This window comes from Pleurodeles waltl, chromosome 1_2, assembly GCF_031143425.1.
Source record: "Pleurodeles waltl isolate 20211129_DDA chromosome 1_2, aPleWal1.hap1.20221129, whole genome shotgun sequence".
Classification (NCBI taxonomy): Eukaryota; Metazoa; Chordata; class Amphibia; order Caudata; family Salamandridae; genus Pleurodeles; species Pleurodeles waltl.
Window position 1 is genome coordinate 1,315,836,033 of NC_090437.1, and position 13,626 is coordinate 1,315,849,658.

General features: G+C 45.0%; 1 protein-coding gene across 3 annotated transcripts in view; it reads left to right on the forward strand.

Annotated features, from left to right (window-relative positions):
• The window catches only part of ALMS1 (ALMS1 centrosome and basal body associated protein), a 141,654-nt gene that overhangs the window by 49,603 nt on the left and 78,425 nt on the right, over positions 1-13,626 (forward strand). For all 3 annotated transcript variants that reach the window (XM_069205618.1, XM_069205619.1, XM_069205620.1), the window contains exons 7-8: positions 1,364-2,710; positions 4,868-4,986. In XM_069205618.1, the coding sequence (XP_069061719.1) occupies positions 1,364-2,710; positions 4,868-4,986 (1,466 nt within the window). The remainder of the gene's footprint in view (positions 1-1,363; positions 2,711-4,867; positions 4,987-13,626) is intronic.

Genomic DNA, 13,626 nt, shown 5'->3' on the forward strand with positions numbered 1-13,626 from the left:
AATATAAATGTTGTAAACATGGTTTGTCCTAAAGTCTGTTGGAGAATTCATCTTACCTTGAAAAGCTATCTCATGTGGAAAGTTGTCTCTCGGGGGCAAAAACAGTATACATCTGTAACCCCCGAAATTCAGAGCCTTTCTTTCACTGAAACAGTCATTCTTCAGGTGCAGCAGTCACGCTCTAGAATAAATTTCGTTTTCATTTTAACTACTCCTGGTCTCCTAAGACTAACCTGACTCTACATGTTTTATTGTGTTTGCTGTATTCTCCTTTATGTAGGCTCTCTTTCATGCAGAAGGTTCATTCAGCCTTTGAAACTGGAATTTAATAAGTGTTTTGTGTAAACTGTGTAATGCTTTCCAGGCACAGTTGGTGCTTTTAGAAAAGTGTTAATTAGATACATATTGGGGGTTTCCTGACTTGTTTACTGTGACTTTGTTTTGGCAGTGACATTTTGTACCAAGTGTTTTCATGTTCCCTGTTTGATGTTACATCCTACATAGATTGTTAATAAATGAAAATGAGTGGGTACAACAGTTAATACTACATGCCATGATAGAATGGCAGACGGATACATCATTTAATAGTATGCCTCGATGATGGAAGGCACACGTGACATCATTTAATATACGAGTAATGACAAAAGGCTTACACACCATTTTCTAATGCATATAGATATTTGGATGCAAATATTAATGGGAACAACAAGGTAGATTACTTGATGGTGCATAAGGAAGGAAAAGGGTGAGTCATTATTTGAAAGTCCATTGTAATAATGGCTTGAAAGAGTGGGATGTTTGTTCTATATTAGTGTTGTCGTAAGGGGTGAGTGGATTGGTTCTTGAATACATGGGCATGATGGAAAGAACGGATAGCATGGGTGAGGGGCTAGAAAGAAGGATTATTGATCATTCGAATGTACATTGTTAAAGGTGATCGATTGTTTGATAGCAGAAGGGATGATGGGTGGATCCAGTGGGATGGTTGTTTTAATAGCAGTGGGGATTATTGAAGGAATGAGTGGAATTATTCATATGGCGAAGATAGAAGGATAATGGTGGAAGCAAAGAGTGGACCAGTTGTGAAACAAGGTTAATGGTGATAGATTGATAGAAGAGACGCTAATAGATGGAAAGATTGGGATGCTTTTGTAATTTATGATGATGATCGAAAGTAAGAGAGTTACAAGTGAAAAATGCAGGACACGAGAGGGTATGATGTTTGATAGATCAGGCGAGTAATGGAAGGAAATATCAAGTAGATAGTTTGCCATTGAATGCAAATAACAGGAGAAAAAGGTTGATTGCTTGATAGGGAATGTGAGTAATAGAAGTCTGGTAAACATTTTCTCTTTCGTTTTAGGAAGCTCACTAAATGCAGCTGATAATTCTCCGTCTAGCCTCAATTCTGGCGTTTCCACCATAAGCACGTCAATCCCGATGGGGTCAGATTGTGGACGTGATACTCCACCTCCCACTGAGCTCTCACTGCAGCTTACGTTGAGAAGTTCTAATGAACGACCCATAAGCCAGTACAGCATAAGTTCTGTCCGAGGTAACAGCCAACCAGAACTCCCAATTTCTCTCCCTTGTGAACTCTCACCTCAGTTACCTTTAACATCGACTGGGGAACCTGCTGCCATAAAGAATAGCTTCAACTCCATCCAAACTGAAGACCCGCAAGACGGGCAAACTGTGGGGCATGTGATTGGCAGTGATGCAGAAGAACCAGATAATCATAACCAACAATTTCTATCCCCGCTATCCAGCCAGCTGGATGAGGAGTGCCGTTACCTTGCTGATAAACTGGAATATCAAACTGCTGCTCACATCTCGGACAGTCTGAGCTCAAGCCCTGTGCTGGAAGATTCACTTGATGTGCACAAAAGTGCTCTGCTATTGTCATCAAATTTCAGTGCCTCACTTGAACAGCACAAGGAACAGGGGAATGATTCATTTGTCGGGTCAAAGACACTTAAAGAGATCCGTCAGTTGCTGGCAGAGGCAGACAACATTCACTTGGGGGATTCAAATCCCACTTCTCCCCTCACTTCTTTGGGAGACAGTCATGGGGGCTCTTTTTTATTGTGGAGAAACTTGCATGGTTCCCAAGATTCTGAAGCTGTCCGATGGAGCGCAGAAAGCCACAGTCCCCTGCTTCAGAGAAGGCTGTCGTGGGACGCCTCCTTCACTAGCAGCTTCACAGATAATCACTCCCTGGTAAAATCTACTTCTTTAACAGATGACATTGTACAATGGGATAAACTTGGTACTAGTGATCAGCCTAGAAAACTCAGTTTAGAGCCATGGAAGAGTATTGAAAATATGCGGGCAGCGTATCCTGCAAAAAGGGCCGAGCCAGAGGGTTGCAACACTGCAGTATTGCAGAGAAACGCACCTGTGACCGCCTTGCGTTCAAGTGATGACACCAGCGCACATTCCAGCATTGAAAGGATTTCAGTAGACCCGTCAGCTCGCACCAGAGAGCTCTTGAGCGGGGTCTCTGATGCGGTCAGTGGCCTCGAACAGGCTCTGGCCATGAGTGATGGAGGGAGGGTCGCAGAGAGACCTACAGTTCGAGAGAGCGACGACAGCAGCAGTGTCGACTCACTTGCAGCACGCGTCACGAGCCTTCTCAAAGGGGAAGCCCCTGCTGTACGTGCAACACGGGTGATCCAGAGGTCAAAAGACGAGGAGAAACGAGCATGTGGTAAGAATATTGGGCGTTCATTGTTCGATAGATTTGTTTAAAACAACTGTTTGTCTCATTGTTTGTAGTGGCCTTTACCACCGTCATTGGTTCAATATGTTGCAATCAATTGAGTGCGTCTATCTACTGTACATCCGATGGTTCTAAGTGACATTTGTTCATCCTACATCTTAATCCTACAATTTAGTAGTTTCCTGGTGGTTCTAAAACAACTGCGTCTTGTCCCGAATATCCATTGTCATTAGTTCTGTAAGATTTCTGATTTATTTCGTAGCTTAATAATGACGCAAAACACCTTTACTCCTATGCCATTGCTTTTTCATCTTCTCGCTCCTGACACTTACTACAAGATGGGGGACCAGACTCTCTACTGTTTCCTGAAGTTAGTTGTAGGCGGTACAGCAGGGAAGTGAGAGACGTCACAATGTGTGGCTCGTTCCTAGCTGTCCATGAAAACGCATAGTTCTCGCTGTCATAGGCGGTTATTGCTGAAGCAGACATTAACCAATGGGGATTCTTTGGTAAGGACATACATTCCGGAATGGCTGGTTTGTACGGACAAGGCTCCCCTCATATATACACAAACCTCCTGGGTCCAGCGTGACTGCCCAGCGAAAATAACGTGGAGTGCACATTATTTTCGCTGGGCAGAGTTGTGTTGGACTCAGGATGTTTGTGTATATATATTTCTGCCATATCCTCCTATGACAGCAAAATCATTGACCTCACTATAGCCCATGCCTGTGGCTTTAACTTCTATCTTGGCAAGCAAGCATGTAATGACCGGAAGAGTCAGCCGCTGGGGATTTTCAAAATATGGCCATGAACTATCCAAGAGGTTGCAAATCTACTCACATTTGTAGGGAAACAAAGCCAAGAACAGATATGCAACTATTCTAAATAGTTTAGTGATTTGCCTCATTGTCTCCAAAATATGTCCTTATTGCATTTTTTAATCTGGAGAAGAGCACTTTTTCTCTGCTCGACTTGTTGAGCTCATCATTTTTCTGTGATGCATCGAGATGCTGTTGAGCAAAGAGCAACAAGGGGGTGTAGTCTGGAATGTCAAGTACAGAATAGTGTTGGACCTTAATATTATAGCAAAAACCTTAATATTAGAGGCAAAATAATGAGGATAAGATATCTAAAAGTAAGTGCATGTACGGAAGCATACATTTACTTTACTTAACTCAAATCTACATACCTTGAGATTTGAAGACATTTATATCTTGTCAAGGTACATATAGGCGGAGTTAGGTGTAGAAAATCTATAAATACTTACCTGTCGATATTTTTGTCCTCTGTGTTACTGCTATGATATTAAGGTATAGCGATATTCCCTGCTTGATAGTTAGGTCCTACACCAAAGCTATGATCAAGTGTCGCATCACATCTGGACATCATTGTATGCCCCAGAAGGTACAAGTAAGGAATTTCCAATGCATACCCAGAACACTATGAAAAGCTTTGCCATTTTAAAGGAAAGCTACCTGGACTAGGTAGGTGTAAATCTACCCAGTCGGAGGAACACACTGGATGCAACACAACCCATGAACCATGCATTAACTTTTTGTTGATAAAACCTTGGACTTCCACATCTTCAGTTGCACTGCAGCTCTGCTTATATTTAGCTTACTTTTGATGAAGAGAGCGCTTAGGAAATCCATTCTGCTTGAGATTTTCTTGGTGCTGCATTTGCCTGTGAATGTTGGTCTAAAATCATGAAGTTGTTTTCCCCCCTACAAGCTTTAAATGCCTCAGTGACTGTGTATATAGATGAGTCGCTAGTGTCAAGTTGGGTTTCTTCGTAACTGCCGGCCTCCCACTGGCATTTGAACTCAGGAAGGGAGTCTGCTGTGCATGTACCACACATGATGCAGACCTTGTAACTGAGTAGTTCATGTCAAAGGGTGGCACGCAAAGAATGTTTTATGTTTTCCTGTAGGTCAAATATCTTTTAAATACGCATCCTTAAGCCCTACTGTGTTAGGCTCAACAAAAAGCATGCACCAGCCAGGATACAATTGCTGCTGTAAAACAGTGCTGGGTTGTGTTGGGACCCCAGTGACTTCTGTTGACGATTTGTGCTGTGAAGCGCAGAGTTTTTAGTGGACCTCTGTGATGGCCACTGTGTATACAGATATGTTTGTATTACAGCTGTGGTGAAGCTGAAGTTGGCTGGTCAGGAAGCAGATCTCAACGAAGAGGACAGGAGGCGAATAGAAGAAATCAAGATAGAACTTCTAGAGAGCGCAAAGAAAGCCGGCTCTGCCAAGGTAAGGTGGGGCAATGGAACCAAACACAAGAAAAGCACAAAGTATACAAAGATACTGTTGCTCCCTAGTCAAAGTTATACTTCAGTGAGTTAGCTAGGTTAGATCCTATTGGCACGAAAGTAGAATTGTGAACTGATGTTGTGACCCCCCCCTCCTTCTCATTCAACATGCTGTTGGTTCTGGGAACAGCCCATTTTTGATCTCATCCTTTAAGTTTAAAATATTTTTCACTAGTGTTCACTTGAGGGTAATGACTTGCCCCCCTTTCCTACAGACCCTGCCCACTTGTCATGTCTGAATATACGACAACTGTGTAGTAAATACATTTCCAGGAGAGAAAAAACATGCAGAAACTGTACAGTTACAACAGGGTTGTGTTCTAGGATTACAATAAGTCACACATCCATGTAGATGTTCTCATATTCCCAGGGGAATTACTTTGACTGCTGTCTAGCCAGTCGTAGCCTGGGAATGCTTGTATTCATTTCTATGGGGAACGGACCGGCCGCCACTCACTTACACACTACAGCTTACATTACATTCATCTGTCCACCTTCTTATAACTTGTATGTCCGTACCAGAGGACTACATTCATCATTACTTTATTAACTTCAATTTGTCCTCAGATTAGGTAGTGATTGGTTCCTAGGTGCTGCTATAGATGTGCCCATTCCCTCTCAGGGTGCATTTCAAGTAATTGTTCATGTCCTGTTGCTATTTATGTACAAACTGGCTAATGAGAATCTCTGTTGTCGAAGCCCAACAAGGCCTTGTAAGAACAAGTATTTATGTATTAAAGCCTCCATTCTCTAAGCAGCCGACTGTTCCAAGCCCGAGCAGGGCAGCTGTCCATGCTATCTTGGTTGTTAAGTGCTCCCGCCTGCTGACTTGTACTCCATGCTGTACACATACTCTGACTAATGACATTTTCAACACCTCAGTCACATTTATAGCAAATGACTGCTAGTTGGTTCCATACACTGGAGTTGTGATTTGCAGCCTATTTGAGTTTGTGCATGTGCCTTCAAGGCGCCATTATTGGTGTGTTTGTTTAGACAAGTTAGACTGTGTGTCCCCTCTAATATGACTTGAAAGAAGTTCCTGAATCTTTTCTGCCTGGTAAGTAGAGTTTACTTCTTACCACATATTGCCACCCACATATCTCGATCTAGGTGCAAGAAGAGCAGATTATCTTAGACCACGTGACTCCTGCTCCCCCTTCATGCTACCATTATCACATGCCTATGGGCCAGTCAGCATCATAAAGAGGCTGTCCTTCAGTTCACCCTGCATCAAATGCTTCAGTTTACTCCCTTCCCCATTCAAGGCTACACTCAAGGCAACACTTCTGTAGCTGCAACAACTGGACTTGCTTTCAAACTTTATTTTTTTTCTAATTTTGAACTTTTTTAACTACTTGATTTGAACATTTGACCTAATATCAGAAAGGAGCAGCAACCACAGTCCTGATGCCTGACAAGAGATAGCAGAAGGATAAGTTTCGATCTCGGCTTTTTGGCTGTTTCTATTATGGCCTATTTTCTATGTTGGAGATTCTAGTTCCAGTAGCCTTGTTTTCAACAGAGGTGACACAGTCCACAAAAGATGCAATATAGACCCAGAGAGCACAGCTTCTGTACATGTAACATGTTCTATAATTTACGCCGATATGCCGTGAGGAGTTAACGCCCTTGCCTCACAGGTACATTCTGTAAACAGTGTTTTTGTGGCTTTGACTAACCTTCAGCCACTGTAGCCCTGAACCATGGTTATAGTGAAACGGCCTGTGTTCCTTCAGTGAACACTGATCTGTTTTTGTCTCTCCACACAGTAGCTTTGCGTCATGTAAATGCACACACTTTAGTCAGAGAGACCTTAGTTGAAACAACTGGCACACTAAAATGATTGGTTGGGGGTGCAAGAACCACTGCTTTTCCTTGAGTTGTAAGCTACATATGATGCTGTTTCCCAGCCATCTTTCTGACAAACATTATCTGTTTTAGATGGGTATGGTCCTAGTCTTCTTATAATAAATTGCTGTCCCATTGAGCTTACCCATATTTTTGGGAGCCGCAGAGGATACAATTTGCCAGCTTGGTGTTGGGGGTTGTCCTCTCACCCACGAATGCTTTGTGCTCACATATATTCTTATGCTTTCCTAATGAAAGTGGACGTGGGTCAGAGGTTTGTCTTGTTGTTTGTTTGCAGCTCTACCTCTGCCTGGCATCCTGATCCAATACTGATCGATGAAGGGATGTAAGAAAGAGTGTTGTGTCTGCCCCTTCTGCGCTCTTTTTCCCCGCATGGTGTGTGATTTGTAGATGATCCACCTGTGCCTGCTATCCCAGAGGACTTGGGAAGGTGGAGTAGGGCGTGTGCTGTTTTGGTTTTTTTTATTCAAGGGATCTGTCCAAAGTGTGATTTTTGGGGGATTTTAACAGCATGTTTCTTAAAGACTGTGTTTGTGCCACAGTGATGTACATTTTGTAGACCTGTGTTATTGTGTTTTTCCCTTTCAAGCCTTTCAGATTCTGGTAAGGTAAGGTGGAGGAAAACTGTGGCTCAGTGTTTTTGTTGCAAGAGATTTCCTTTTATAAAGAACATGGACTGGTGGGTTTTTCGTTTTATTCCCTATTCACCTCCTACAATTTTTGGAATATTCCCAAAGAATGGCTACAGTTTCTAAGTACTTATAATGCTACCAGTATATATAAACCGAAGGAACCTCCCAGTGCCTGAGTGGGGCGAAATTTAACAAAGCAGTGTTGTGTCTTTTAGGGTGTGAAAATGCTCTCATGTTTCCCTCTGGGAAATAAACATGCTTCATTCACTGAGCCTCCACATTGTTTTATTTCGGAAGAACCCGAAGTATGCGTGTTAACAGAAAATGCATGTAGGATAAATACTTCGGCATTCATCGGTTATATTGAACATGCGTCAATGAGAATCATTTCCTGGAGGGGGTGGGGGAAATTAAGTCTCTCACCATAGATTCCTTCATGCCATAGATCACATCTATCTCCCTCCTATACCATCCTCACAAATCTTTCACACGGTGGCAAAGATACATCTAGAAAGCCTCCACGTAACATCTCCTGTCGAGAACACCTCAGGGACGTAGCAGGCCTGTCCCTAGCTGTTGTCCCTAGCAGTATACCTTTGCCAGATAACCAGGATCACTGCTTACTACATGCATTATTTCCGTTTGGATTAATAGTATGCAGATATATTATGTAAACATCCTTTTTCTCCATCGTAGATATTGTTCTTTCAGACTTACATTGCACACCCCTGAGATGGAACGCTCTGCTTAGAAGTCTCCCAAGATTTATGGTCTAGATGTTGCAAATCACAAGAGCTTTGGATATCTGCCTGGGCAAAATCTCTAGGACTTAAGGCTAAAATAAAGAAATTTAGAGCCAGCAAACCTGTACACTGGTTAGCACAACTGCTTTGATTATAAACACGTTATTTTCCCAATACCTCATTTAGTGGGTCAGGTAGTGGAAAACGTCAAATGACCATCTGAGAGGAAAACCAAGAGTGTTTTGAACATCGATTAGTGCAAACATTGTAGGACTGAAGGCCTAGAGCAAAACTGTTTTTATGGCTGATCAAAGAGTAGGCTACCAATCCACCCCATGTCTTATTTGATAGGGTTGTGTATCTCAATAATATCAACCACCTGCTTGTCTCACAGCTTCTGTACGAGGGCTATATATTTCCCAAATCCTTAGGCTAAAGAAGGGGACAGAGTGTCGACATACGAAACTCTCACAGTACGGGTGTACAGCTTTTTTCTTCTGTTGAGCCCACCCCTCAATGGAAGGGCTCACTCGGAGTGAGCCCTTTTTGCATTACACACCTTTGAGGCTATTCACACACATAGGGGGTCATTACGACTTTGGTCTGACCGCCGGGCGGCCGCCAATGCAGCCCCACTCGCGCCATGGCCATTATGAGATCCCCGCTGGGCTGGCGGGGATCTCGGCCGCAACACAGGAGCCGGCTCCAAATTGAGCCGGCGGTGTTGCGACCGTGGGACGGGTACAGTTGCACCCGTCGCGCTTTTCCCTGTCTGCATAGCAGACAGTGAAAAGCTGCACGGGGCCGTGGCAGGGGGCCCCTGCCCTGCCCATGCCAGGGGCCCCGTGACTCACCTTTCCGCAAGCCTTTTCATGGCGGTGCAAACCGTCATGAAACGGCTGGCGGGAGGGGGACTCGTAATGGATTACTCCCTCTGGGACTAAAGTGGCAGGAAACCGCCGGTCCCGGCAGTGCGACCGCAGCTCTTCCGTCACGGTCTTAATACCAAGGATTTCACTGCCAGCCTGCTGCTGGTGAAATCCGCCAAAACAACCCTGGTGGTCAAAGACCGCCAGGGTTGTAATGACCCCCTTAATTTTGTAGTACATCAAGTAGTTCTTCAGTTGTACTACTCAACTTCTTTTAAAGGCTATGTAACAACAAACAGGTGGGGAAGTGCGCCCCTGCCACGGGGCCCCTGCACTGCCCATGCCAGGGGCCCCGTGACTCCCCTTTCCGCAAGCCTGCACCGCCATGAAACGGCTGGCGGGAGGGGGACTCGTAATGGATTACTCCCGCCGGGACTAAAGTGGCAGGAAACCGCCGGTCCCGGCGGTGCGACCGCGGCGCTTCCGTCACGGTCATAATACCAAGGATTTCACTGCCAGCCTGCTGCTGGTGAAATCCGCCAAAACAACCCTGGTGGTCAAAGACCGCCAGGGTTGTAATGACCCCCTTAATTTTGTAGTACATCAAGTAGTGCTTCAGTTGTACTACTCAACTTCTTTTAAAGGCTATGTAACAACAAACAGGTGGGGGAGTGCGCCTCTGCCGCTCATGTCCTTTCTTTGCAGAGACGTCCTCCAAGGTGGCACAGAGTTCCAAACATGTAAGTCAGTGTTTCAGTAGTAAATGTGCGAAGGACCAGGAGTGGATGAAAAATGTGTCTGGCAAAGGACTCCAAGTAGGGGAGTCTGGGACCCTAAAACGTTGCCATCTGCTGAGCAGCCAAACAGGCTGTGTGAGGAGGACGAGCTCTTCAAGACTTCTGTCAATGAGCAGGAATAGGGCCCCAAGCCTGCTAGGTTCCCTGCTGGGTGAGGGGACATCACCAAGGTAAACCAAGACCACCTGCCCTGGAACTTGGAGCACCAGCGGCTGCCTGCCCGCCAAGACTAGTGGGCCTGTGAGGAAGAGGAGAGCATTGGAGGGAGCGAGGTCCAGAGGGGAGCCCTGATGTGAGGACTCTCTTTGTGAGGTTTGAGGAACCAGCTAAATGAATTAAATTATACTTATAAAGGGCAGCTGCTGCTTCATGAGAAGTGTCCTGGCTGTAAAATACAAGAAGTATGGGGAGAGGTACCAAGGTTCATGGTAAGGAGATACTTTGGTTCACGGATCAAGAACGTTTTCAGCTGGCCTCTAAATGCGCACACACACCAATCGGGTTAAGCCTGCGTGCTGGACTGATTCAGCGACCTCCTATTGCAGAAGGGGCTGCCGTGGACTGAGCTAGAGAGTGAGGTGTGAAAAACCCACTCACACACTGATCAAGTTGAAGCCTATGTGCTGTACCTATTTGGCGATCCAGTATGCCAGAAGGGGCCGCCACAGACTGAACCAAGGAATGTAGTGAGAGGAACCCGCTCCCGCACTGATCGGGCTATCACCCATGTGCTGCATTAATTCAGCGACCCCTGTATACCATGAGGGGCTGCCGTGGATGCCAACATCAGTTCAGCGTAACCAGACTTGTGAGTGCTGTGGTAGTGACCTGTATGCCAGGAGGGGCCGCCGGAGACACTGAGACCAAGGGTCTGGGTCATCGATCGAGACTGAAAAACTGCCACTGTAACCAAGGTCGGACCATCCCACACTCTGGACTGCAAGTAAAGAGGCCTGAGGAACAACAGGACACCGCCAGAGCCCCATCAGAGCAAGGAGCCCACCCCATCCGTGCAGTGGGAAGGGGACATACTGTGTCATTGCATCGTAGTAGCAACCCTGATCATTGAAACCAACCGTTAATGTGGCTTAAGGGTGAGAGCCTTCACCTGCCTGGTGTTGCAGCGTGCTGCCGAGTGTGACCACTTGCATTCAGAATTTCCACTGCTGGAGCGGGTAAGCCAGAAACTGGGCTTTTGGGGCCCCGAGGACATACCTCCATTGATGCTGCAACCCCATAGACTCTAGTGACTGAACTTACGAAAGGAGTCTAAGGAGAGAACACTTGAGTACAGCCTAATAGTTTACATTCCCTGGATACAGTTATCATTTAATGAGGAATAACATCGAACCTGTTGCACTAGAGGTGGGAGGAAAAGGAGTGGCCTGTCAACTACTAAAGCCCCCACCTCAAGGGGGAATGTTTTATTGCTTTTGAATGTTGTTTACCTTTGCATGTGTAGCGTTAGAATTATAATACTTCTTTTTTATACAAAAGAAGTATTTGAGTGGACATTGATTTATTGTTTGCGCTGCTTGTACATTGAGTTATGAGTCTTGTTCACTGATCTGTATCTGTGCTTCCCCAAGTGCTGTGACTGATCATCGTACGCTACTCAACTGAGAGTCGGGGGCAAAAGGGGGTGTTTGACCCAGCTGAGCGGGATGGGTGGGCCCCAGGAGTCAAAGGCCTCAGCTACCATTCTTGGGCCCAGTAACTCCTGCTTACCCCGTGGCCTTCTGAACAGGGTTCTGAGAGGACTCCATTCTGCCTAATAAAAAAACCTTCAGATTAGAGTTCAACCATCCTTATCGTAGTCTGAGACCCGTCCAATATAACTCACTGAATCCAGGACTAGGGGAGACAAACAAACTACATCCACTTCATGAAAAGTATGAAAACTAAACTGTTCCACCCTATGTTTAAATAGAATCCACATCTCGTGGGGGTGGCGATTGAAGAATATTGGAGCCGGACCCTCCCATTACTAATTTGACTACTGCTTCTGTACCAACCCCCATCCCAACCTCCCCCCCCATGATTCTTCCTTTCTCCTGGCACAACTGAAGGCTGTGAAGAATCCCAAAGGGGTAAAATTGTGCTCTATGAAAACTATAAACACGTAAATAAACCTTTTAAACTTTTTCTTTTTAAACGTAGGTTACTTCTTGCATGAATGTCAGAATTGTTACAATGGTTGTCAATGTCCCTTAACCCCCACCCACCCTTCTTACATCCTTTTTTTCTTCTGAGCCAGTCTAATGCTTAACAACCATTCAATTCTACCTCCCTTAAAGGAGAGAGTAGAGAGAGCAAGGGTGACATCTGCCATCCATACCTTGTTTGGAATCAGGAAGTACTGATTGGAAGCAGAGTTTGCGTTAAAGACAAAGCCTCATTCTATTCCTCCAGCCCTGTGCTGAACCGCTTTCATATTTAGCTTTACCTTTCAATGGCAGTCCCCTGCTTAATGTGGGGCTTTGTCTGTGCTGGAATTCCTTTCCTTGGAGTGGATCTATTCTGAGTGCCCTATTGTGAAAGGAAAAGCTTCCTGTGCAGCTTTTGCCTTTGCAGCTCAGTGATGCTTTTATCCTGTTGGCACAAAGCTAGTCCGCAAAAGCTGAATGCCTGTCCTTGGCCTTTACAAACTACCAAATATGTTTTCCCAAGCAAGGCAGTTAAGCAGAGAGTAAACAATGAAGGCATCCTTCATTGCACAGCATGTTGTACTGCTAAATACATGCTGCCTTGTCAGATATGCGGTAAGAAAACACAACTGAAGAACTGTCTCTTGGAAAATAGTAGCTTGGACCCTGAAGGCAAGTGCTTGATAAAGGACTTTTGTTAACTTAAACTACATAAATAGCTACAACCACTTTTTAACCTGTTTCCTTGTGGTTCTTTGATTCAAACTTCCTTTTCTGTGCTGACATCAGATCCTACCCAGTTGGTTCCATGGAACTAGACGCTACATTATGAGCAGTTGTCCCTCTGCCTATAATATGGCAAATTCAGCTACAGTGGCAGAACACCTCACCGACAAAATGCTCAAAATAGCTATGAGCCATGGCTTGGTACAACTGTTTCAGGCGTTCATCGCCTGTATCACTGTGACTGGGAGTGATTCGGCCTACTAATCAACATACCCATATGTGGATCCCAGTTGAAGTCTTGAGAGAGGCCATGGCTGTCTGAACTTTGGTGTGTGGCTTGTAGGCAGAGTCAAACAATCAAGCTACTCTTTTCACTTCTGTCAGGGCTACTGATTATGTGTGAATTACCTCCACAACCTGACAGTGATGGAACATTCAAAGATTCTGGCCCGATTGTCTCTTAGCATTCTGCTCCCTCATCCTTCTCAGGCATGGCTGCCTATGAAACTGCTTTTTATACTTCCAGCCTTCTGTCCAGGGCACTTTGTGTCTTTTTTCCTTTTTCCTTGGGGGCCTCAGTTATCTTCCAGGACCCATGGCATCCTACTTGGCATATCAAGGCCTGCTGGAACAATTCACTATGTTGAATGAGATTCACACTGCTGATATCACCCTTAGATTTCACTCTGGTGCTGCCCATCTTATGCTGTTTACCTTTGAAAAATCACCTTTCCTCTGGTTCTCCCATCCTGAGATATGGTTAACTATCTCAGGATGATGCGATTGAAGAAGACT